Genomic DNA, 26,799 nt, shown 5'->3' with positions numbered 1-26,799 from the left:
ACCTGTCTAAGCTGAGTACTACTTAATAGTACCATGCTAGGCTGCAGGGACTTGTTAGCCCTGGGTTCATTCTCTGCAGTCAGCTTTCCCCTGACTTCATTTTTCTGTTATGCTTACTTACATCATATATTTCATCAGTCTTCTTTACAGAGTCACCGATAATCTGCGTTGAGATTTATCTGGGTTGTTTCATTTCCCTATTGTTTGGATAGCCAGGGATTCACTTTGAAGACAGTGTTTGGGTACTTGAAGGATCCTGATTCTTCTGAATTTTCATAAACAGCAATGTGTATTGATCAAAAAGCAAAACCCAGGGCAAAAATTTATTTTTCCCGTTGTTGTGGTGAGGAAAATAGTTATTAACATAAGCATAATTTTGCTTTTAAATTCATAATGCAAAACAGGAAAAAAAAAAATGAACTGTTTTGTCTTTTCATATTTTACTTCTTGAACTACAGATTGGTTGTACTATGGCGACTATTGTATAAGAAAGTGGTTTGGTATCAGATGCAGCTGAGCAGAAAAGCATACAAGAATGCAGAAGAGGAGTCTGTTGTCTCATTGCTCTTAAGTCATATACAAGCAACTCTCCAGTCTTCAGGAGTGGCCTTAGAACAACATTTGAAGATTAATTCTGTAGCTGGTTAGTACTTCGTAAAGAACTAAGACTGTTAGGTAGTTGCACAGTTAATTGAACACTAGAAAATTAGGTCCAACTTAATGAGAGTCAGTAACTGTCCACCAAATTAAACAGTAAGTTAGCATTGGGCTTCTTTTAAAATTTGGTTAGAACTCTTCCAAATACTTCATGTCTACACTTGTACATACTATACTTGTATTATCCTATAGAGCTTGTTGAGCTAAATAAAAAAAAATCTATTAATTTTGCTTTGAATCAGGAGCTAAAGAATATGAAGGAAAGACCCGAATCCTGCTGTTTTATTTCTTCTGAGGTAGATTGGCATCGCAATGCTTATCTTGACTGGATTTCTATTTAGAAATCATGCTTAGTCTGTGTGAACACTGTGGGCATGGACACGTCATGTACATAAATGCAGTCAGCCTCAACCAAACATCATTAATGTAACATAATGGACTTAATCTAGCATATTTATTTTGCGAAAAATATATTACTGTAGCTTAATTTCCTACAGTTGTGTCTGGTGCTCTATCTTCCACACTGTGTGTGCATGTTTTGTTTTGTTTGTTTTGTAAATCATACTGCAGTAAATGTGTGTTTGCACATGTAAAACTGTAACTATGTAGAGCTTTAAATGTATTGATATGTGATTTTTTTTTTTAAAGGTGAGGAGAACTTCCTTTTAGGCTCATACAGAGAATCTGTGGATGTTTGGAAAAGATCTCTTTGTGAAATCAAGGCAAAGGGTAAGGGATAAAATATTTTCTTGATGGGAAAAGGGGAGAGTGTGTGTAATTACTTTGTGTAGTTATTTGTGATTCTCTGTTGCGTTGTCAAAAAAAGAGGCAAGAAAGATAAAGGATGCATGTTTAAAGTTGATCTGGAGATTGAATAGACACCAGCCAGAACTTACGTTTGATTGTTCCTTGAGAAAAGCCCATACATTTCTACATTGATATCAGAGTTTTCTTCTGACTGTAAAGTACTTGGTAAAGGAAGGATACATTGTGCAGAAAGAATTCAGGTTACTGGAAGACTAGTGGATCTCAAAGCAATTTCTTTGTACTTTAGGCATCTCTTCTGTAAAGGCTAGACTACCTTGAGCTGTCCTGTTTGTCTGTCTTAAGTTATATTTAGAAAACTGCCATATCTCTTTACGTGAAGCCATTATGGATTACAGTTAACCCACCAGTAACTCAGAGGTTGACAGAGGATTGTATATCCTAAAACAGCTGCTCCTGATTCCCTCTGCTCAGCTTCTCAGAGTAGGTATTTGCGTAGATATCTTTCTGGAGTAGGAGGAACTTACACTTTCAAACTTGCTCTGTCTGTTTTCTGTGGTTATTGTTTCCTTGTCTAATGACTTTCTTCCTCTTTTAATGCAGGTGGTAAAAGAGCGTGTTTTCTTCAGACTAGATACTACCTTGCTATACTGTTCTGCCATCTGTATCACTATAACTTGTGTGAGGCTCAGGGACTCTGTGATCATCTAGTACAAGAGATTCTGAGGCGATCACAGGTCTCAATGAAGCAGATGGAAAAATTTTCTGGTATGTCTGAATTGTGTAAAACTGAATGTGTATCTTGATACTGTTTGAGTAACCTAGTATCTGATATATATGCCATCACACACACACTTAACATCATGCTTTTTTCTTTACACTGGACTGAAGCTGATGTCAGACCGATCTCTGTTTTAAGTGACCTTAGAGATATTTTCCTGATTCTCAGATGTCCTTTCATCTTTATGTGTTGGAGTAAGCATTCAGGCAGCTTTCACTGTAAAATTTTTAATGAAAACTTGGCCTGTATAAATATCCCTAGATTCAAATCAGTTTAAGGAAAGTCCTTGGATAGAAAAAGTAACGGGGAAATTATGTGATTTCATTCTGTATTGATCTAACATACTTTTATGATACAATATGTTGAAGTACTTGGTTTAAGATTGGTGAATGGTTGATGGGAATTTTTTGAAAAGTTCTATGTTCTTTTTCTCCAAAGTCATAATGGCATCTGAATTTCCAAATGTAAACAGTTTTTTGACGGGTCTAAATTTTTAGATATTAGAGATCCATTTCTCATCATTAGAAACCTAGTATAAAAGTCTCTTAATATAACTTGTAATTAGTGAAGAAGATTTAGCTATGTCCTAAAAAATAGTCAATAAACTTAATATCGTATTTTTAGTATTAAATATATACCTTATAAGTTGATTAAGCAATTTTAGTGTTCAAATATAAAATAATTTTCCTCGAATGTTCTAATTTGACATCTCTTTTTAGATAGCAAGTATTCTCAGCATGAACTGTGGATGATAACCGATGTTCATACTGAAACTGCTGTGGCTGTGATTCGATCCATGGCACGATTCATGGCTGCTTATTTCACAGATCGGCCGCTCTATATCTTTCCACCCCACAACGTTGACGTCTTACACCCACTCCACATTGAACCAGGTATTTTTCTTAAAAGCAGTTTAATTTTCTGTATTTAGCTCTTATCATTTTTTCATGTTTATGTCAATGTTGTCTATTGTGCTTCAACTTGGTGGTTGATGGTTTCAACATTCTTAGTTGTAAAGATAAAATTATTTTTCCAGATATTTTTTGTCAAGGAGAGTGTGTGTCTCTGTGTGAGATTAATTTTTCATTTCTTGATTATTGATAATATTTTGCTATTTAATGTTAATAGTTTGTGGGCAACTGATTTATGTAAACCATAGGTTTTTGTTTGGCTTTTTATATTTTTTTCCTATGCTTTGAAGCTAATTATCAAAGTGTGATACTAGATTAGGCAAAAGGATGACGGAATGAGTTGTCTTTTTTCTCACGCAAATTAAGCAACATTAGAATTTCATGGTTCTTAATACTACTGTGTCGTGGTTCCGCTCGAGTGGGCAGCCGAGCTCCACCACAGCCACTCTCTCACTCCCCCTCCTCAAAGAGGAATGGGGAGAAAATATGTGAAAAGGGCTCAAAGGTTGAGATAAGGATGAGAAAATCACTCAGTAATTATTGTAACGGGCAGAACAGACTTGGCATAAGGAGATAGTAAGATTTATTGCTCATTACTAACAAGCGAGAGAAGTGAGAAAACAAAGGAAAAAGCAAACCAAAAGCACCTTCCCCCCCCCATCCACCCTCTTCCACCTCCTCCCCCCCCGAGCGGTGCAGGGGAACGGGGGAATGGGGGTTATGGTCAGTCTACAGCACTTCTTCTCTGCCGCTCCTTCTCGGTCACTCTTGTCCCCTGTGCTGTGGGGTCCCACCCACGGGATGCAGTCCTTGATGAACTGATCCGGCGTGGGCTTCCCACAGGCAGCAGCTCTTCCAGAACTGCTCCAGATATGGGTCCGTACCACGGGGTCCATCCCTCAGGAGAAAACTGCTCCAACCTGGCTCCCCTACAGGCAGCAGCTCCTGCCGGGTCACCTGCTCCTGCCTGTGTGGGCTCCTCTCCACGGGCTACAGGTCCGGCCTGGAATCTGCTCCAGCAGGGGTCTTCCACAGGCGGCAGTCTCCGTGGGTGCAGGGCCACCTGCTCCACCGGGGTCTCCTCCGCAGGCTGCAGCGTGGAACCCTGCTCCACCGTGGTACTCCATGGGCTGCAGGGGGACATCCTGCTTCACCATGGGCCTCACCGCAGGTCACAGGGGACTTCTGCTCCGGCGCCTGGAGCACCTCTTCCCCTCCTTCTACACTGACCTTGGTGCCTGCAAGGCCGTTACTCACTGCTCTCTCCCTCCCAGCTGCTGTGTGTCGCAGCGTTTTTTTTCCTGTCTTAAATATGCTCTCACAGAGGCGCAAAACAACATCGCTTGTTGGCTCAGATCTGGAAAACAATGGGGCCCTTCCCAAACATGGGGCAGCTTCTAGCTCTTTCTCACAGAAACCACCCCTATGGCCCCCTGGTACCAAAACCTTGCCACGTAAACCCACTACATACTGTTATCTAGACCTATTGCTCTGACTTACTTTGATACTCACAAAAATGGGAGAAAAGCAGCACTTAAAATACTCAAATTGGATCTGCCAAAAAAAAAAAAAACAAACACCATTTTTTTTTTGCTTATTCAGCAATGTCTTGGAAGTCAGAATGCTTCAGACACCAGGACAAGTTGCAATGCCAAGCTAGGATGTCACTGAACCCAAATAGTAGTTGTTAGCTTAAGTCCTGCTTTCAGCATTTTTCTGAGAATGAGTATTCATCAAAGTTAGTGGCTTTTTCTTTTTTTTTTTTTTTTTACTGCAAAAGATTCTGTTTGAAGAGTTGGGTTGTTAGGAAACTTTTCATAGGATCACAGCATGTTTGAGGTTGGAGAATATCTGTGAAGGTCATCCTGTCCAATCCCTCTGCTCATGCAGGATCACCTAGAGCTGTTTGCTCAGGAGCATGTCCAGATGGCTTTTGAAGATCTCCAAGGAGGGAGAGATCATCTAGGTTGGAAGAGACCTCCAAGAACACCCAGTCCAACCTCCGACCTAACACTAACCAGTTCCCCACTAAACCATATCCCTAAGCTCTACATCTAAACATCTTTTAAAGACCTCCAGGAATGGTGACTCCACCACTTCCCTGGGCAGCCTGTTCCAGTGTCTAACAACCCTTTCAGTAAAGAAGTTCTTCCTAATATCCAACCTAAATCTCCCCTGGTGCAACTTTAGCCCTTTCCCCCTCGTCCTGTCACCAGGCACGTGGGAGAACAGACCAACCCCCACCTCGCTACAGCCTCCTTTAAGGTACCTGTAGAGTGCGATAAGGTCGCCCCTGAGCCTCCTTTTCTCCAGGCTGAACAAGCCCAGCTCCCTCAGCCGCTCCTCGTAGGACTTGTTCTCCAGACCCCTCACCAGCTTCGTCGCCCTTCTCTGCACTCTCTCAGTGAGTCCTCCATGTCCTTCTTGTAGCATGGGGCTCAAAACTGAATACAGTACTCGAGGTGCAGCCTCACCAGAGCTGAGTACTGCTCTGAGCAACCTGTGCCAGTGCTCTGTCACATTTGCAGTTAAAAGGTGTTTCTTGATATTCACATGGAACCTCTTGAGTTCCGGTTTTTACCGCTTGTCTCTTGTCCAATCGCTGGGCACCACTGACTGTTCTTTGCCCCCTTCTTTCTCATATTTATATACGCAGATACGTTCTGAGCCTGAGCGTACTCTTCACAGAGTCAGAGAATGGCTGAGGTTGGAAGGGACTCTGAAGATCATCCAGTCCAACCCCCCTGCTGAGCAGGGTCACCTAGAGCACATTGTGCAGGATGGCATCCAGGCAGGTTTTGAGTATCTCCAGAGGAGACTCCACGATCTCTTTGGGCAACCTGTTCCAGTGCTCTGTCACCCTCACAGCAAAGAAGTGCCCTCTCATATTCAGCCGAACCTTCCTGTGCTTCATTTTGTGCCCGTTGCCTCTTGTTCTGTTGCTGGGCACAACTGAAAAGAGACCAGCTCCATCCTCTCAGCGCCCTCTCCTCAGATACTTATACACATTGATAAGGTCTCCCTTCCGTCTTCTCTTCTCCAGGCTAAGCAGGCCCAGCTCTCTCAGCCTGTCCACGTACGACTGGTGCTCCAGTCCTCTCATCATCTTCATAGCCCTTGTCTGGACTCATTCCAGTAGTTCTGTGTCCTTCTTGTACTGGGGAGCCCAGAACTGGACACAGTACTCCATGTATGGCCTCACCAGGGCTGAGTAGACGGGGAGGATCACCTCCCTTGAGCTGCTGGCAACACTTCAGCCCAGGATACCATTGGCTTTCTTGACCACAAGGGCACACTGCTAGGTCATGGTCAGCCTGCAGTCCACCAGGATTCCCAGGTCTCTCTCTGCAGAGCTGCTCTCCAGCAGGTCAGCCCCCAGCCTGTACTGGTGCCCTGTACCCCGTACTTGCCTGTGTTGAACTTCATGCATTCCTCTCAGCCCATCTCTCCAGGCTGTCGAAGTCCCTCTGAATGGCAGCACAGCCCTCTGGAGTGTCAGCCACTCTTTCCATTATTTACCTATGTAATGTTACTGCCTCAACAGAAAAGAGGTGGAAGAAGCAACTTACTCCTTAGAGTTAATGTTGATTGGCATCTTACTGGAAAACAAGTTTAATCCTCAGGAAACAAAATGGTTTTAAACTTGTTTTTATTTTTTTTCTCAGTAAACTCTTAAAATAATTTGCTGTTTTTTCCTTAAAATTAATTGTATTTTTTTATCCTCAACAGTAAGAAGCATAGTGAGTAGGACATTGAGGCCTTGGAGTGTGTCTAGAGAAGGGCTACGAAGCTGGTGAAGGGCCTGGAACACAAGTCCTGTGAGGAGCAGCTAAGGGAACGGGGTTGTTTAGTCAGGAGAAGGGGAGGCTCAGGGGAGACCTTATTGCTCTCTACAGCTGTCTGAAAGGAAGTTGTGGGGAGCTGGGGATCGGCCTCTTCTCACAGATAACTAGTGATTGGACTAGAGGGAATGGCCTTGAGTAGTGCTAGGGGAGGTTCAGGTTGGAAATGAGGAGTCATTTTTTCTCAGAAGGAGCAGTCAGGCGTTGGAACAGCTTGCCCATGGAGGTGGTGGAGTCACCGTCCCTGGGGGTGTTTAAGGAAAGGTTGGATGTGGAGCTTAAGGACATGTTTTAGTGGGTGATATTGGTAGTAGGGTGATGGTCGGACCGGATGATCTTGAAGGTCCCTTCCAACCTTTATAATTCTTATGCACAATATGGGTATGGTAGGAAAACTCTCAGGATTTACATCTAGCTCAGGTATGCCCTCTGGACACATATGTAGCATGCTCACAAATGTACCATCAATGTGATTAAATCTTTAAAGTTAGAATAACCCACTAATTTTGCATATGGCTTCATATCCAACATTGCTAAGCAGGAAAATAACTTGTTCTGACCTCAGTAATATTTAACAGCAGAAGCTGCGTCCGTCTGCTGCAAATAAACGCTGAAGTATGTCTCTAAAATCATAAATAGTAATTGTACGCTGAAATGAATCCAAAACCAATGTGAACATATGAATTCTATATTATTCATTTTACAGCATGCAGATCCATTTAAACTCTACATGTATGTTTGTGTCTCAGATATATCCTCCCGTATTATTCCACTGCAACACTGTCTGGTTGCCAGAGCTGTGAGGGACCAGAACCTTTCATCCGTGTGGACAGCTGAATATGCTCTTGACTTGCTCTTTGTTGGTGGACTCATTCCAGAGGCTGTGTGGTTGACACACAGACTGGGCAACTGGAAGCTGTCTGTTTCAATTGGTGTTGCCTACCTTCTGTATTGTCAGAACTCTAATGAATTTTCAAGGTAAATCTGAGTTTCAAATTAATACATTGTGTTTTGTTACTGAACAGTATTTGCATGGACTTAACAACATACCCTTTGTCTCAAAAATTAAAATATGTATTCTCAGATTCCTTGCAGCTGTAACATCTAACATGTTACAGTTAGCTACTTTGTGTTAGATATTCATTTAACAGAGTTTCATTAGATTATATACAGCTTTTATTGTTAATGAAGTTGCTTGGTATACTTGCAGACTGAAAAACACCGAGCATCATCTGCCATTAAGCATATCACCAGTGCAGACTTTTAAGGAAAAGTTACAGTCTTTGTTAGGACAACCAGTAACTTCTGAAACATCAACTGAAGGAGATTTGAAATACAAGCAGTTTACAGGTACATAAAATTATGAATGATTTTTTTTGATGTTACGTCTGTTATGCTCTCTTAAAAAGAAAAAAATTACCTCATCTTCACTGTGTGCATTACTGTTAAGGCATAAAAATATTTTAATTCTGTAGGGGTTTTGGTTTTTATCATTCTAAAAATGGACCCTATGATCTCTTGACTCTAGTTTGAGGAAAACACAACAGTTTCATTCATGGTTTGCATGCAAAAGATTTTTTATACACCATCCTTTGTTATCTTTGTAAGGTCATATATTAGATCCTTCTTCATATATGCTAGCCAATACCTTATCTGACTATATTTTAGCTTAATTTCAGGTTCAAAGAAAACTAATGCCTTATTAAAACTAAGTACTGTGAAACAAGTGTAAATACATTAATAGTGTGGAAAGTATCGTCATACTTTAAAAAACCATCTTGATCTATGTTTACTGTTTATGTATGTCAAGGGAGGAGGGGGGAATAAAGCATATCACATGACATTGGTGAGGCTTCCACAGCTCCATCAGGTCTAGAGCTAGCAAGAATGAGGGTTTGTGTCTATGAGACACATACACAAACACATTTACAACACTTGTCTGTGGTTTGCCACACTCATAACCACATACAGCCATGCTTAACACTCGTGAATGGCACCACCAACCACAGCCTGCTTCCCTCTCTTGCTATTCAGGAAGAAGGTCCATGCATATGCAAGTGTATGCACAATGTAGGTGCCTCTGTTAGCTACTGTCTGCTATCTGGATTTGGGATTGCTAGTCTCCCAAGTTGCTGGCATCTGCATAGATGAGTTCCCAAAACCTCATCTTCACTTTGGTTTCTGGTACAGACCCATTCATTCACACACACTGTTGTCCACCTGCATGCAGTCTGCGTGCCCTGGTAGCTGGCCTTGGACTTACAGTCCATCCAGAGCTAGCTGATGTGAGGTGTGAGCTGGTGTGAAGTGTTCCTGCCTAGGGCAGTGGTTGGGAATTAGATGATCTTTAAGGTCCTTTCCAACCCAAACCACTCTCTTTATATGATCCCTACAGTAACCATCTCTTCCTTCGGTATCACCAGTATGGACACACATATGTGCACTGGCACACATACAGCCTCTGTAGCAGTTGGTCAGGACTTCCTTGGTCCCTCCAGTATCCAAATACCCTTTTCTTGTCCTTACTGACACAGTCAACCAACTCTCCCAGTTGACACACAGACCTAATGCTCTCTCCAGCAGTTGGCCAGGACTTCACTGGTCCCTCTACTAACTGCCAGCTTTGCCCTCATCCTGTGGCTGCTAGCACTTGTTTTGACATACTTCCATTGCTGGAGGTGCTGGCATCCCAGATACAAGCTGTTTAGCCTGTAGTCCTACCCCATTTGCTGTCACTGGAACTCCCATACACGGACACACAGAATAGTGCCCTTCACACGGGAAAATATTTATGCGTTGACAGGGTCCAACAGTGGTGAGGCTGGCACAACTCTATGCCGTGCCTTCATTTCCTTTCATAAAGGTCCTATAATGAGCCCTGTGAAATGCCAAGACATTCTTCTTCTGCATACTGCAGTGTGGCATATCCATCTTGACAATGACCCCTCTCCGTCCAAAGGGTACTTAAGAGAGCTACTCCCATTTACTCATCTTGATGGGTTTCACACCTGAACACTGGTGCTGATGGGTCTTCTAGGACAATCGTAGGAAGAGCACAGATAATTTTTCCATTTCCCGAAGTGTGTAGCTTTTTATTAATTTTTATTAATTTTTATTATTTTTTTTTAATTCCTGTGACGGTCCTTTGAGTATATTGGTCTCAGTGTTATTCAGGGAACCTGAATTTAAAAACTGGTTTTTAATGAATGTACTGTTGTCTCTCTTCTCCTTTGTACAAATGCACATGAGCTTTTTATCACATAACCTAACTTAATGCTTTACTGCTAAAATTCTTCCACTTAGCTAGATCGACCTGTCTGTTACATTTTATAGAAAGTTTACTAGTGCAGCCTCTATTCTTTACTCTTTTTATATTTGTGTTTTTGGAAGCCACATTTTAAATTCCTGTCAGCAGGTGGATGTTAGTTAATCTTTATGTGAGCACTATCCTAAACATTGTGCAGATTCTTCTTTTGTACTTATTTCCAAGAATTTTGTCTTAACGACACATACACATGTATATATAGTGATCCATAAGTGGGATAGGTAGTGGAGAGATTTGGCAGCATATGTTTCAGGACAAGCAGGAGGAATAGAAATGGAAGTAGAGAAGTATAGTGTTATGCAAATTTCAGGAAGCAGGTAATGATGTATGTTGAAGTTCCTGCTACTTCTAGAAGATGTGAAGAAAATGGAGTAATATGTAAAATACATCAAACAAATATATTTCCTTGTCCTTGAATGTTATGCTTGCAGATAAGAGAATTGTTGTGGTCATTATTAATGAGATGGACCATTTATGCCTGCTTGATGAGAAAGATTTGCCAGAAGTTTATCCCAAGCAAATGCATACCTGAATATTTCTGATCTCTAGAAAGGCAGTAGCTTCCCCTTTAATGTGGAAAAACTAAAAGTAGCAATTGAGTCCTATTTTCAAATGCAGAAAATCTTATCTTATGCAAGTAGTTGAGATGTATGCATTGTAACAGGTGAATGAGAATCCTGAGAACAGAGCTACTTGATTTCAGAATGAAGGCCGTGTGTTAAGTCAATTAATTTACTGATTTCTGTGTTTAATATTTTATAGATGCCATTGAAGAGGAAGATGCAAATGTTCTTTGTAGTTCAGTACAGGACCTACTGAAAGCTGCTGTTATGGCAGATGCTGATATTCTCTCAGAGATGTTAAAGCTTTTGATGGATTCTGCCAAGGATCTTAGTGGAAAATTATATGGTTTAGTTCCAGATGGCCTTTATCTTCCAGCACCACCATTATACTGTCCTCAGCCAGCTTCTCTCAGTGAAGTAAGTGTGCCCAATAGAAGTTTCTTTGGTCCTTGTTTGGATGTATTTATAAAATAATAATAGTATTCATGTATTTGTAAAATAATTATAATGTGTATTTTGATTCCTTTCAGCTTATCATTGTGTCTAATGTTTTTCTATGTCCATTAATTTCTTTAAGGAACTACATGGTGATAATAAAGTATGTGTGCCTCTCTGTGTTTTTTTCCATAAAGAAGTTGTGCTTCAAAGAGAAAGAGGGGATATTCTCTTAGGAGCAGAAAGGATGTTTCCTTATTTTCCTTTCTGATAGATGTTCTATCTAATCTGGGGCCTTGTTCTTGGCTTGGATTTTTTTATTTTTCAGGAAGACTGCAATGACATTATTTTAAAATCTGAGAGAGAAAGCCGTGAGAAAGTATCAGGAATTCTTCAGCGAATTATCTTGCTCTTCCAAGCTGCTCGTTGTTCCTGCCCTGCAGCACAGTGGTATATTTCACAACTGAAATGGGCAAGAAAAATTATGCAAAAAGTAAGCATTTAACTTCTAGGGTTTTCCGCTGCAACTTGATTATCAGGAGTAAATATTACTGACAGGCTTGAAATTGCATTGTGGGAGCATTCCGTCTCATCTGGACTTTGCTGAGTCAAGTCTTTAACATATCTTCTCATAATTTTACGCTCTTGTGTTTAATTGTTTCAGAAAACTAGAATGTAAACTTCTAAGGTATCAACTTCATAGAGTTGTCTCCTTTCTGTACCTGCTTGGTAAAGAACAAGCACATTTCTTTCTGTATTGGAAAGAAACAAGCTAATTTTAATTGGGAATTGCAGCTGCTAAATGAAAGTAAATTCCAGATCACACTAGGATTGAATATGTACCAGAGAACACAATGTTCCCATTCAGGTAAAGTGGTGGTCTTAGTACACAGGGCTTATAAGATCTTGTTCAATATTTTGTTTGCACAGAACCAAACTTACAATATATTGACAAAGATGTCCCAGTAGTGACCCCTGAGGAACACCACTCATCATTAGTCTCCACTTGGATATTGAGCTGTTGACTGCAGCCCTTTGAGTGTAGTCATGCAGGCACAGTTGTGAAATGCTTTACACAAGTCCAGGTAGATGGTGTCAGTTGCTCTTCCCCTATCCACCAATGCAGTAACCCCTTCATAGAAGGCCACTAGATTTGTCAGGCATAGTCTGTCATCATTGAAGCCCTGTTGGCTGTCACCAGTCACCTCCTTATTTTCCATGTGCCTTAGCAGAGTTTCCAGGAGGATCTGCTCTGTGATCTTGCCATGCACAGAGGTGAGACTGACTGGCTTGTAGTTCCCCATGTTGTCTTTATTTCCCATTTTAAAAAAGGGGCCTATGTTTCCGCTCTTCCAGTCAGAGGGAACTTCACTGGATGGCCTCAAATGAACTTCACACATACGATGGATAGTGACTTAGCAACTTCATCTGCCTGTGCCTTCTGGACCTGCACGTGATCTCATCAGGTCCTATGGACAAGTGTACCTTCAGGTTCCTTAGGTGGTCTCAAACTCAGTCTGATTCTATATTGGGTGGTTTTTCACACTCACAGTCCTCACCTTTGTCTTCTGTAACTTTGGCAGTGTGGCTAGAGCACTTGCTGGTGAAGAATGAGGCAAAGGATTCATTGAATACCTCAGCCTTCTCCATATCTTGAGTAACCAGGTCTCCCATTTCCTTCTGGGAAAAAACTATGTTTTTCCTAGTCTTCCTTTTATCACTGACGAACCTATAGAAGTTTTCTTCCCTCAACCCCTCTGCACCTGCATCTGGCAGAGAAACAGATCGGGAAATTGTCTTTTGAATAAATACTGCCTTCTTACAGTTCATTGAATGGTTACACAGAGGTTTAATACTTAATGCGCAGGGAAATGGCCAGAAGTAGCAGCTGAAACAGGAGTTATACATTGTTGCTCCTGTATTTATTTCACCATACTCATGGATTACCATGCAAACAAAAATGTTTGATTTGCTGTAGCTCATACAGAACATGTTCTTTTAAATGAATTTTCAGAATACCGATTTGAAGAAAATGCTTAAGGAAGCTTAAGGAAATTTTACTGATCTTGACAGTATTCTGCTGATAACTGAGAGGCTATTCATCTAGCAATGGTGTATAAAAATTTTAACTGATTTTTATTTCAATTTTGATAAGCAAGAAAAAATGTTGGTACATATATACATTTCCTAATCATATCTAAATAATTAAGACCATTGTTTATTTACTTATTTTTGCTATCTATAGATTCGAATGAAAGGATCTCTTCCTTCAATGAATCCGTTCCCAGAGACTCTGCTTCATTACTGCAAATTCCATACTGTTTTCTGTAGCTCTACATCTTCTAGAGACCATCAACTTGATGATATTTCCTGTAAAATTTTAGGTCTGTATGCAATAATATAGAGTAATTTAGAGCTGAAAAAAGAGCACAAGAGATGATCCACGGGTGTAAAGAAACTCTAATCAGCATGATTTATTCTGCAGTGTTTGCAGGAACACTTTTTTTTCCTAGCTTTTAATTATGTTAGTTATCAAATCTCTTATTCTAAAAGTTCCTGTGCTAGAATGTGTTATAGATATGTGTTATAGGGGCACTACTGAAAACTGAAAAGAATGAATGACATTTTTATTGGATTACTGTTAAAATAAATAATTTATTTATTCTAGATGAAAATCTCTGTTCATTTATTTAGCCAGTCTCATCACATCACATGTTTATCTCACAGGTTGGTTCAGAGAGCTATGTGCACTGTGTTGGATGTTACATGTTCGTGAAAAATTATCTGAAAGCTGTAGACGGTACCAAACTGCAAGGGAAAATATTAACACGCATAAGGTAATTATATTCCTAATATAGTAAAGAGACATTTTAAGTGTATAAAGCTGTAAGAAGAATGCTAAAGATCTGATGCATGTGTCTCTGAGGACTCCTATTTGCATAGTAGGACAAAATGATAAAATGTGCAGTAAGCACTTGATGCTGCGGAGTAGTGCTGTTTGTGACCTGCAGCTTCCTAAAGGTATTTCTGATGGGCTTTGATTCTGATCAATGTTTATTTAATGTACTATTTTTCTTTGCATGCAGCATGTTTTATGATGAAGGTTGGGCCTTGGTTTTCAAAAGAATAAAGAAAAAGATTTAAATTTTAATATGTTTTGTCTGTTACACCCTCATTAATTTATGTAAAAGGTTAAAGAAGAAAAAGAAATTCCTGACATTATAATATTTGTCTTATATACCATAACAATATAGATGTAGATTTTTGTTGTATCTAGTTTAGTAACTAAGCTGTCCTCAGCAAGGTTTGCTTTCTTTTTAAAATGTGTCCAAAATTCTCTTCACTAGAAAAATCAAGCTTCAAATAAACAGGATGACTCTTTTGATTTTTCGATGTGTCTTGCAGCAGTGACAAATGAAATAGAAACCACTGACAGATTCAAAATACCCCTCCCCCTTCCTTTCCTTTCCCCATTACAACTGTGACCTGCCTCCTACCATTGTATATTTCTTACTCTGAAAGCTGTTAGCTGTTTTTATTTCACGTTAGCTGGGAAAGAATCATTGTAGTCTGCAATGTTTGAATAGCTTAGCTGAAATATATTGTTTATGTCAATTACTGTTGACATAGCAAGTGTTTTTTTAGGATCTAAAGAAGAATGAATATGGTACCTCCACAGTTGATCATTGTCTGAATGCTGCAGAATGGGCTTGTCGAATGCTTCCCTTCTGCAGGTTCATGAATGTTGAAGAAATAGTTCAAGATGTCATTTTGAGCCTACTTGGAGAACTGCCACCAGTCAAAAAGGTAAAAGAAATTAAAAATAGAACAAAAGCAATAGAGAGTATAACAAATGTTTTTTTCATGTAAATGCTACTAGTTAGCATTTTTGCTGATGTAACTTCTGTTTGAAATTACACATCACTTGTCTGTTAGGTACTGAAGGAGAAACTGTATTTTGCAGGTGGCAGAAATTTTTGTAAAAGCATTTCCTAATCCTGAAGATGTAAGGGTTCCACTAAGAGATAAATATCATGGTCTCCAGCAGCGACTCAGACACTGTACTGTTAAAGGTAATGTCTATCCTTCTTCAGGAAATACTAAATGAGCTTTCTTTTTTACCCTGCTTAGTTAATAAGTTGTGACAATCCCTTCTTTCATACCTCCCACAAAATAGTTACTATAGTTTTTAGTTAGACAACTTTAAGAGGGTTTTGTGGCAAAGTCTGTATTTTATTTTTGATATGTCTATACCAAATACAGGATATCATGTCTTCCAAGTTGATGGTTTTCTTCTCTTTATAATATTTGCCATATGGATTTATAAATGGCTATAATAAATGATGATTTAAAGGTTGTTCATGTTGCAATTTGAGACAATAAGTCAAAACTGAGTAGTTTACATTTAAAATTTCTTGGTTTTCTTTCTTTGGGCAGGTTCTGAAAGTGAAGAAATTATGTCTGTTGTTATACAGGCTGCAGAAAAATCTAGAATGAAGGCTATGAGACGTGTAATAAGGAATATAGGCCCCATAGAAGTTAATATTTGGGAGCCAACAGAAGAGGGAGTTAATGAGGAGGTGGAACACTGTTATGACCGATTCTCATTAGGCACTAGTCTAAGCAGAAGCACACTTACTGATCTTGGCAGTCCTCAGTTATATAGTGATGCTGAAACAGCAGATACACTTTCTGATGCTTTGCTTACAGAAGAAATGAGAGCTCAAACACCTTCACCTCAAAGGTATGGATAAAATGGTAGTAGAAACCTTTCCATTAAGAAAAAAAAAAAACAGTTGTCTTACTGGGAAAATAATATTTTCACCAGATATGATAATTATCATTTTGAATAATATATCAAATGAGAAATTACAAATGTATCAAATCTTACAACTATCAATGTTATGTCAGGTACTAAGTAATACTGTTATTGAAATGTCAATTATTATTAGCCATGACCAGATTCAGATATGATACTTCTGAGTTACTGTCTCTGTAAGAACTATGGATTTAACCTCTGATTAATTTGCCGCCTTAAAATTGTATTAATGTAAGATTTTTTTTGTTAGCTATGCATTTTTAACAAAAGAGGAAGAAGAGGAAGTAATGTTGCATTTACTTATTTTTCCATTTAAATCTTCTTAGCACTGATTTTGATGTTAATTCTGTTTGTTTCTTGTCTGACAGGGATAATGAACATCAGGGACAAGGAGAAATAGGGAGCAAAAATAATACCTGCAAGACAAAAGCTCTTAACTGGAAAACAAAACATAAGGAAAAAGTACATGGAAAGGGCACACATAATCAGTGTAATTTACCTATAGTTGGTGCATGGGAGTTTGAACGTGATGATGATGAATATGTTATTTTCTTAGAGCTTTTTTTGAGTTATATTCTTGAGAGAGACCTCATAAAGGATAGTGACCTTGGAATTCCGTTTCTTACTAGCTTTTCTGGACTTCTTCGAGAGCATGAATTAAACTCCCTCTTTTTCGATGTTCATACAACATTAAAACGTCGGCAAGTCAAAACTAGAAGCCAAAGTGTGTTTAGAGCAGGTTCTTGCTATGCTGTCACCCTGGCATCTTGCAATCCTGGAACAGCTTCTGTCCATAATATAAACAAAAAAGTTTTGAAAAATCCAACTTTTGTACAGTCTGTCGCACAGACAAGAGAACCTTGCGTGCATAACCTAATCAAAGGGCTTAAAGAAGGATTATTTGGTTTAAAACATAAATCAATTTACAGAGCTCAGGTTGACAATCAAGGAGTAACTGTTGCATCAGCAAGCCAGACCATCCCTAAGCATACTTTCTCTAGCTTACAAACTTCAGCAACTTCTAAATACATTTACAAAACTACTGATGTACTTGATACTGTACCAGGAGAAGAACTAGCTATAGAATTGTTGGGTAAATTTAACAATATTGCAAAACTGCTTGAGTGGTTTATCAGATGGTCTGATAAGAAGCTGCCCTGTGGTTCCAATAAACAAGATTCCACAGAGGAGAGTTTCCCAATGATACATGTGAAAACATCAGCAGCTGCCGTCCTTTCTTCTTTATGGCTGATCGAACAGTTGTATGGAGATGGCTCACAAGCAAGGAGTACAACATATAAGGTAAGACAGGAAATGGAATAACTGTCAATGTAAGGTGTAAATGATCGCAAACAAAATCTTACACTCCTTTTACATTATTGTTTGATTTTCAGTAAAACATAGAATGCTGATCAATAGCCTTTCCTTTAGGACTTGCTACAGAAAGAGAATTCTTTAGGAAGACTCTGGTTGGAAATGAAAGTACTCTTTGGAAGTCCTGTTTAAAATCAGTTATCTAGTTATCACAGTATTTGAGCAAATATTTAAAAGTTAAATCACTATGTCTAGTTTTCAACATTATCTTTGAAGAAAGCCAGAATTGGAGATAGAGTATTAGAAAAACAAGATAAATAATAGAGTTTCTAAGAGAAAATGTGAATGTGAGTTTATTTGTCTTCAGAGGACAGTACAAATGCAGTTTAACTGAAGCTAGCTGTGGATTGGTGAATAGTGAATTCTGAATTTCCAACTAGCACTGTTATTATAGAGTTAGAGAATGTGCATTAATACATAATTGATTTGCCAGAACAACCAGATACAATGTTACTTTTTTTATACTATTTATTTCATACATTACATTCTTTAATTAAAGCTACATGAAAGTGGGGAGAGGGCTGTGGGGTTTCTTTGAGAAGGCTCTTCTCATACATTGAAAGACATTCTGCCTTGTGTTTAGTTTCTATTTTGTTTTCTTACAAGTACCATGTGTATTTTACTTATATCTTACTACCAAAATTTTGTGCGTGCTTCTATCATACATAGTTATACTGCCTTACAGTGATAAGAATTTAAAGTAGGTTAGTATTACTGGTGCTAAAGCCAAAAATTATGTATCTTTATATAGTGTATATTTAATTGTCCCATAGCATCAGTAACAAAGGAATCATGAAACGTACATGTACGTTATTTTATGATTCCTTTAGATAGTTCAGAGGACCATTGCTTTACTTAATGCAAAAAGGGGCAAAGCTTGGGTTCTACAGGCAGCTGTAAATCAAGAATTTCTTAGCTATGTAATAGTGATAACAACATGAAGTTAAACAGAAATATACTATATGACATACATTTTGGTGTGTTTGTTTAAAGTATCACTTATCTTTCTTTCCTAAAACTAGTGAATTTTTACTGTTTTCAATAGAGTCAAACTAGTCAATGTCTGGAAGAATTTGCATCTCTATCAGAAGCCCAGCCTAGTACAGAGAAGGAAAGTAGTGTGGATGAAGGCTCTTCTGTACTGGCTGATCCTCCACTTGATGTCCAGAATGTACAAGCCTATGATGACCTTTGTGAAACCAGTTTGGGGTAATTTTATTTTTAACCTAAGAATTCTAGTTGGATGTAATTCCCCAGCTAATCAACATATCAATATGAAAAGTTGTACTGTTATTACATGTTATATGTTTTTTAAATATTGAGCGTAAACTCAAATTTACATGAATATCATTTAATAGCTGCAGGTAGTCTATTATATTGCTAGAAGTTATTCCTAAAGTATTATCATTAATTATTATATATAATTAGCGTATAACGTATTCTATGTGTGTGTAAGTTACAAATTCAACTGGAAACATTAAGGAGTTGTCTTCTATACTGCGATATGTTATCAATTTTGTAAAAGAGAATCCAAATTTTTATGCTTCATAATATCATGTATTTGTGTCAGTTCTCAAAAAAAAAAGACCAAATTTGTAATGCAAAATATTAATGAGATCTAAAAGATTTTGGTGATTCTATTCTGTGTTCCTCTTACTTTTCATAATCATCAGAAAAAATCTTAAGTTTTCTCTTTAAACACTACTAGCAATACCAGCACTGTCTTTAATATTGTCACATAGCTGTTATAAGACTTCACTTTTTATAGGACTTCTGTAATGAAGATTACATTATGAACGTAACTTTATGCTTGAGATACAGAAGAGTAAACTCTGTGTCTAGGCATACCTCTACATAGCAAAGGAAGTGGCTCTTGAATATGGATTGAACTGTTTATACACTTAGTGATGTAGAAATGGGATCTGCACTTCTGATATAATCGATATGTTAGTTGTTGTTTTTTTTTTTTTTTGCAGGGGAAGGAGGTTTGTTTTGTTGTTGTTGTTTTTTTTTTTTTTTTTAAACACTGGGATCTGTTTTTTTTTTTAACCCTACAGATCTGGGATCTGTAACCTAGCTGTGTTCATATACATATGTCAGGAAAATAGATGGAAAAGGCAGTAAATATTTTATTTGTAAATATCTTAAATACTTCTGAAGATGGAGATTCCATAACCTGAAGGCCTTTCTGACATGTATCTTCATCTTCTGCTGCGCTAAAGAAATTTAAAGATCTTTGTTACTAGTATTTATAGACATTGTTTTGTGTCTCCTATGACAATTTTTTAATAAAGGAAGTTTCTGTGAGGGAGGTATATGTATTCTTAGCCAGATGATTTTGAAGTCATGATGCAGTTTATAATTTCCATTTTCTTTTTTGGTAGATCATATGTGGTGTTTACATTTTTCTGAAGCCCTTCTGAAAGATTGTGGCCTTAATGTCAGTAAAATACTTTAGCCATTACAAAAAGTAATATTAATCTTGGTTTAAGTGAAATTACCAGAGAAAGTTTATATGAAAATTCATAATATGACAACAGCGTTTATTTTACAGCCTAGGCTACAATCTGAGATGGACAGTATACTTAAACTAACACAAATACTGAATTTATTTTTATTTTTAAATACCTTTTTAAATTTCAATTACCAGAATGTCTACAAAATCAAAACATTTTGATAAGAAGGAAATTAATTGTGGGAATTATTCTCTACCTCATTTGACTGAAGATCTTAATGAAGTGGAACCATTTGTTCAGGAGGAGTTAGATGTAACATCAGAAAGTGAAGGTTTGTTTTTATGCTATATCCTTTTACTATAGTCTTACATATAAAACAGTTAGTTTTTCCCAAGTATGATGATATATCCTTCAGTTTATTTAAACAGAAATGGAAATATATTTTCATTGTTCTATTGAAATTATTATTGTATCAGTTCTATGTTATAACTAAATTTTATATGATTTTTCTCAATACTTTTTCTGATCAGTTTTGCGCTATGTAACTTATTTTTACTACAGAAATTGGATATATTAAAATATTTAATTCTCTCATTTATTTTCATTCCAAAATATCCATGACAACATATATAAAATATGATATGAAAATCGTTAAAGAAGCAGAAGTTAAATTTATCATATTCCTACCATGGAACTAAGCTTTTTTTTCTTTTTTTTTTTTCCTGACACATGATCAGTAGTCATAGCACAACTTTTGAATTTGCTGAGTGATCTCTCAAGTGGAGTAATGTAAGCAGCTGACAGAAATGACAAAACGATGCTCTATGTCATGTAGTTATCTAATTTAGAATAATTTGTTTATTTTATAGAGTTCTTTGAGGAGCCGTATGAAACTCCAAAGAGCTCCAATAGCTCTGTCAGGATCAAACCTGGAAAGGCAAGTTACCATCTTGCATAGAGGAACCAAATTAATACAAATACTCTTCTCAAAATACCCTGAATTCCTTGATAGATTTAAAAAATCACAGGCCTAAAGGATTTGGAATCAGTGAAAAATTTCCCTAACTAAATCAATAAGTCACAAGTAATTAAACAGTAGTAAAGCTATAACTGCTGTAAGCACTTTTAAAAACTGATTCCATGCTTGTAATACTAAATGTGTGTATGCCTACATAAACAGATATATAATTATATATGTGTAACACTACATATAAATATATACAATTTTGCATGTACACATACATACAAAACTCAAAATAAAAGTCTTCTGGTTTATAGAATTTTATGTGTATTATCTTTACCATAGCTAGCTGTAGTAACAACTTTTTTCTTTAAAAATGTGTACTGACTTTGAAGCTGTTACAGGGTGACTAAATAAAAGCTCTGTGACTTGTTTGCTTGCCTGCCTGCTTTTAAATTAAATGTATAAATGTGTGTGTTTTGTTTGCTGATGTCTGAAAACTCAGTTTAGATCTGTAAATAAGCCTTGTTCTCATGCATCATCTTCAGACATAATTCTCTAGTCTTTAAAATAGGCTAGAGACTACTATGTTGACATGTGAATTGCAACAGCATAAGCATAGTCTCTGGAAGTACTCTAGATTTCAATTTCTTAGTTTATGAATAGTTTGCATATATAAGGGTTGTTTACCCATTTTCATTCTTAGTTAGGAGGTGCAAGATTATCAGACTTTATTTCCACAGTGCTATATGTGGATGTGAATTTGAAAATAAAAACTCATAATACTGACTTGGAAATTTTTTTTTGCATGAATCATTAGGATATCTCCATATTTCTGAGCTGTAGTGGCTGAGTAATCAAAATGGTTTTGCCTTAGGCTAATAAAATAAGAAATCATCTACTCAGAAGGGGGAATATAAAAATTGACATGTTCAGATGCATCTTTTTATATTCCAGCAGGTCTCCATTTCAGATGTAGATAGTCTACAGGATGATCAAAAGGTGGAAAAAGCAAAGGAAGGAAAGGCTGAACATAATACGTGAGAGATTTTTTTTTTTTTTAATTATTTCCCTTTTAACTTTGTTTAAAAAATTTAAAGTAGTTTTGTTAATTGTCAAATTCAGTTAAGTCTTCATGGGTTCATGTTCCTTATAGTAACAAAGTCATAACCTGAAAAAAACACTCAGTTATGTACTATTCCACATACACAAGCATTTCACATAAACAAAGTGCTGGGTGGATGAGTGGTTAGTTTGGTAATGAACAAGTAATAGAGGCATGATTTGTGGGAAGGAGTGGTATTTTATTTCTGGACAAAGTACATAACTGGAAAATAGCTGGAAAAAATAGCTGAAAAAGCCTTCAGTTTTTTTTGTCTCCAAAGTAGGAGCAGCATCTTTGGATTAAACACTGCTGTTTATTCTAAGAAATTTAACAGTTAAATTGTTACACAATTTAGAAGAGAGAGAGATTGGTATCTAGGAAGGAAAAGGTGAGATGAAATGGTTGTGGATGATAAGCACATTAGCTCTTGAGAGAGGGAGGGAGACATTTTGCATAACTGAAAAACTCAAGAAATTTGTATCATTTTGGCCTTTTTTAAATTTCATGTAAGCTATATGTAAATTTTAAAATGCATCTACATTTGAAACATAATGTACATAAAATTATGGGAACACCTGATAAATTTGACTGTCATATCCGTTTGAGTTGTTTACTACTTAGTTTGATTTCTCTGAAGGGAAGAAGCCTTCTATAGGCACAAGATTTTTTTGTTTATCATGAGAAATATTGGTGTTTGGGGATTTTTTCATTTAATGAGGGAAAAATATCTACCTGTTTTTATTATTTTGAGTATCTTTCTTTATAAATCCAACAAATTTGTTTATAATAATGAAACCTTTGTCTCTGATATACAGTGCCTGGCGGTCTTAACATTTTTAAAAACTTACTTATAATGTCATATAAATCATTACTACTCTGTATGTAATGGTTGTTAAGAACAATAAAATGGCCTAACTTTAGAGATCTGAGAATACAATTTCAAAAATAACTGCACATAAGATGCTTCTCAAAGGTTTCTTATGATGCTGGCCTTTCTGTTTTAGGAATACAGGTTGTAATTATATTAACAGTATTGCTTAAATTGGATTTTTTCTTCTTTTGTCAATTCAGATCAACCTGTTTTTTGCCTGCTGTTTGTGTGAACAGCCAGAACTTTTTCAGTGCTTTTGTTTGAGTCAGTTTCTGATTGCTAGGGAGACAAAGCATGAATGTCAATATTTGCCAGCTCAAATTGCAGCATAATGCAGTATTCGAAGCAATTCAGTTCAGTATAGCTCTGATCATGGCTTACAGGTATATTTCTATATATTTATATTTATTTATTTATTTTATAAGCATATGTATATATACAAAAGTATATGTATATGAAATGAAAATAAGCAGCACATTATTGTAGTATTTATAATACTTTTTATACTTCTTTTTTTTAATTTCTTTTAGCACAACTGAGGTAGCTACTAGCACCATTTCTAAATCATTCTCTTTAGAACAAGATTCACAAGTTCCTGGGTAAGATAAACCTATAATGTTTTATACAGTAAATAATAGACAATGCCTATTAAATTTTCAGCCTCAAGTAACGCGTGTAGATTTGATTACAAAATATTTATTCCTGCAATCTAGTACCGAGTACAGGAAGATCAGATGTACGCATCCCTTTGTACTCTCTTTTCTGTCTCTAGTCTCATTTCCATTTTAAGTTTTTCATGACTTTTTTTTTTAAATTAAATAGCTTTCTCCAACTTCAAGATTTCATCCTATGGTTATATATTCTGATAGTCTTCCAAAAGAAGACATTTCCTGTGCCTTTTCACACCTATTACATATCCAAAACCTTTTCAATATTACTTCTTTTGCTTTATAAATTACAAAACTGTAAATTGCTTTACACGTTGGTTTTATTTTTTAATATTCTTGGATACCATCTTGTTCAGTCGTGAGAAGTCCTCCAGAGTACCCCTACCAATGTCAGCATTTGAGATAGTTGAGAAGGCAGAGAGTTGTGTTGTGGGTTAAATTCTGATGATATGGAAGAAGCCTCTCAGTTTCTTTTAATGTCATGTAAATCCTAACCCTCTCTACTTCATTTAAGTACTTCATCTACTTCAGTCTTTACCTTCTATAAGATCTAATTATCTCTGTGAGTAATTGGAAAACTAACTATATTGTATCATCTAGTGCATGCTATTTTAATTGTTTTCTTATCTGCGATTTTGTTGTTGGTTTTAATTTCGGATAGATAAAAGCACATTTAATCATTTAAATGAAAGTAGATCTGCCATTTCTCACATTTTGGTTAATAACGTCCTTCTCCATTTTCTCTCACCTTTTTGGTTTTATGATTAACAGACCCATTTTCTGTCACAGTATTGTTTTCTGCCTGTATCTCTAGCAAAGTTAACGTTTCAGATAACCCTGTGACTAAGAATCAGGTAAATGTTATGTCTTTACTACTGTTTTTCTCTCATTATATTAGGAAGCATTAGGAAAAAAAAGTTGTATGTGCTCTCTAACGAAGGTTGTGCAGTATTAATTGTTATATTCTTTACTATAAATTAATTATGCTTTAGAAAAATAATGTTTTTTTTTTAAGTGTTCTGGATTGATATAAGAAAACCTAGCATAGTTTCTGAACTATGAATGTTTCTAACAGTTTTGTTCTTTTTGTTCTGTTCTTTAGTAATGTAGAGGTTTCTGTAAGTCACAGTCAGCCTTCTCTGACTGGTATGTCAAGTACATCAAGTGTTGTCTCCAATACTTCGGTTTGTGCAAAAAAGCAAGGCATCAAGAAAGAACTCCCTACAGAAGAGAAACAAAACACATCAGAAACTGTCAGGCAAATGCTCCAAGATGAAATGTTTAAGTTAGTTCAGGTGAGCATCTAAATACTGGAAATGGTGTTCACAGTATAAAATTTTATTAAACAATGGGGACAGTTACTGTTCTAAGGTATTTGTTCCTTAAAAAAAAAAAAAAAAAAAAAAAAAAGGAAAGATTTCCAGTTCTAGGTAGCTACTGTGAAAACTTGAGACTTACTTTTTTATTTGTTTGTTTTTGACTCAAGAAAGTTAGTAATATAATAATAAAGCTCAGAATGTTTTGTAGTTCACATAATTGCATAGGTTCGGGAAGATCCTGAAACTGCAATAATGTGCCTGTGCTAGAAATTTGTTTTTGTTAGCACATTCAAATTCCATGTAAACTTATATTAACCTAAACTTCAGAAAAGAAGTGAAGGAATTTGTCTTGGTTTAGCATAACATTTCTGTGGCAGGTATAGTTCTGTTCAATAAACTGTCATATGAATGAATCATCATTGAAACTTAGGGATATTGTTTATTTTGACACCTCTATTAACAAAATAGTGAACAGTTAGAACATAGTATTAAGGTGTTATTTTTGCCAATATCCTTGTTAAAGTGTTTTTTTTTTAGTGTTAATTTTGTGTGTGTGTGTGTGTGTCTATCCAGCTACAGCAAATCAACTTCATGAGTTTAATGCAAATAGTCCAGTCATCCTGTGCCAACCTGCCAAATTTGCAACAAATTTTACAACAGCATCAATCTGTTCACCTGGAAGGAAACCAGACTGCAGACAGGGCAAAAGGCAATGGCTCTGGAAGATCTTCATGCTCTCCTAACGCTTGTCTAAAATCTGAACTGCCCACTCAAGAAGATAAAGGAAAATCTGATGAAAAGAGCTCAGATTTTCAACCAAGGAACAGTTTAAGAGATGAAAGCAACAATGGCAATGTAAGAGTAAGTACATCAGTGCGTCATTTATGAAGACAGTTCTGTATATCTGATATGTTATATGTCCTGTTAAATTACTAAATCTTTTTGTAGTGATTGCAGTAGACAAAAAATATATATATATACCATTTCTTTCCATGTTTAATGCATGACCGCTATTTTGGGGTACTTTTAAATGCTTATTTCTTTGCTTTTAGAATCATCTGGATATGTATGTTTCTTCAAGCCGGCTAGAAAGCCACAGCAAAGAGACAGGATTTATTCCGCCATCTCGAGATTTGCATTCTTCAACCCCTGTTAAACAAGTTCATCTCCTAGTGCCTTCCTCAGATGTTCAGAAAACACCCAGGCTTATACCTATTGCAAAAACCCTGAATTACTCAAATGGATTTCCTTTGCTTAAACTTAAATCAGGTTATTGTTCCAAGCCAGCACTTTTATATCCACTAGAGATGTCATCAGCTTTTGATAGACCACCCCGAACACCACGAGAAGCTTGGAATTCATCAGATTCTTTATGGAACCATCAGTCATCATGCACATCAAGAAAGAACAAGTCAACAGCACATTTAAGTATGAGTAGATCTGACCCTGAGATCCCAAGGCAAATACATGAGGAAGAGAAAAGGTGGGCAGAAACTGTGCGTAAGCCACCTCCCAAACACCTAAATACAAATCAGTATGAAGAACAGCAAGAAGTATCATACCAGCAGCAGTTCTCTGGTAATGTAAAAGTGGGCAATAATAGACTGATCACCCAGAACCTGGCAGGTATTCCACTACTGCACTTGCAGCTTGACCCAGTATCTAGTCTTCCACCAGTTATAGGACAGCCAATCACATCTGCTTTAATACCTGTTAAATCTATAGTAACAAAGGAGACTGAGTGCAGAGAAGCATTCCAGCATACAGGAATATCACTGCTTCATGCCAATTTACTTCAAAAAAAGAAGGTACTGGATTTAATAATACATTTTTCTAAGTTGCAGGTCAACTTTTTCAATTTAATGGTTTCTAATTCATCAGAAATAAGTTAATGTTTCCAGATTATGTCAGTTCTTTTGTACAGTCAGAAACATAATGTTAAATGGC

At 36.9% G+C, this 26,799-nt stretch overlaps 1 protein-coding gene across 1 annotated transcript in view; it reads left to right on the top strand.

The window, feature by feature from the left end:
- CPLANE1 (ciliogenesis and planar polarity effector complex subunit 1) overlaps positions 1-26,799 on the top strand; it is a 57,784-nt gene that overhangs the window by 11,101 nt on the left and 19,884 nt on the right. Inside the window, exons 13-34 of the mRNA XM_084305126.1 lie at positions 459-643; positions 1,306-1,386; positions 2,026-2,190; positions 2,923-3,096; positions 7,706-7,934; positions 8,167-8,306; positions 11,044-11,261; positions 11,608-11,772; positions 13,525-13,663; positions 14,007-14,116; positions 14,925-15,086; positions 15,244-15,352; positions 15,717-16,023; positions 16,467-17,400; positions 18,518-18,681; positions 20,123-20,259; positions 20,798-20,865; positions 21,847-21,929; positions 23,396-23,464; positions 24,636-24,828; positions 25,426-25,713; positions 25,905-26,660. Of these exons, the coding sequence (XP_084161252.1) occupies positions 459-643; positions 1,306-1,386; positions 2,026-2,190; positions 2,923-3,096; positions 7,706-7,934; positions 8,167-8,306; positions 11,044-11,261; positions 11,608-11,772; positions 13,525-13,663; positions 14,007-14,116; positions 14,925-15,086; positions 15,244-15,352; positions 15,717-16,023; positions 16,467-17,400; positions 18,518-18,681; positions 20,123-20,259; positions 20,798-20,865; positions 21,847-21,929; positions 23,396-23,464; positions 24,636-24,828; positions 25,426-25,713; positions 25,905-26,660 (4,876 nt within the window). The remainder of the gene's footprint in view (positions 1-458; positions 644-1,305; positions 1,387-2,025; positions 2,191-2,922; positions 3,097-7,705; positions 7,935-8,166; positions 8,307-11,043; positions 11,262-11,607; positions 11,773-13,524; positions 13,664-14,006; positions 14,117-14,924; positions 15,087-15,243; positions 15,353-15,716; positions 16,024-16,466; positions 17,401-18,517; positions 18,682-20,122; positions 20,260-20,797; positions 20,866-21,846; positions 21,930-23,395; positions 23,465-24,635; positions 24,829-25,425; positions 25,714-25,904; positions 26,661-26,799) is intronic.

This window comes from Netta rufina, assembly GCF_964035555.1.
Source record: "Netta rufina genome assembly, chromosome: Z".
Taxonomy (NCBI): domain Eukaryota; kingdom Metazoa; phylum Chordata; class Aves; order Anseriformes; family Anatidae; genus Netta; species Netta rufina.
The sequence above is the reverse complement of the archived record's forward strand: the minus strand, read 5'-3'. Positions and strand labels throughout refer to the sequence as shown.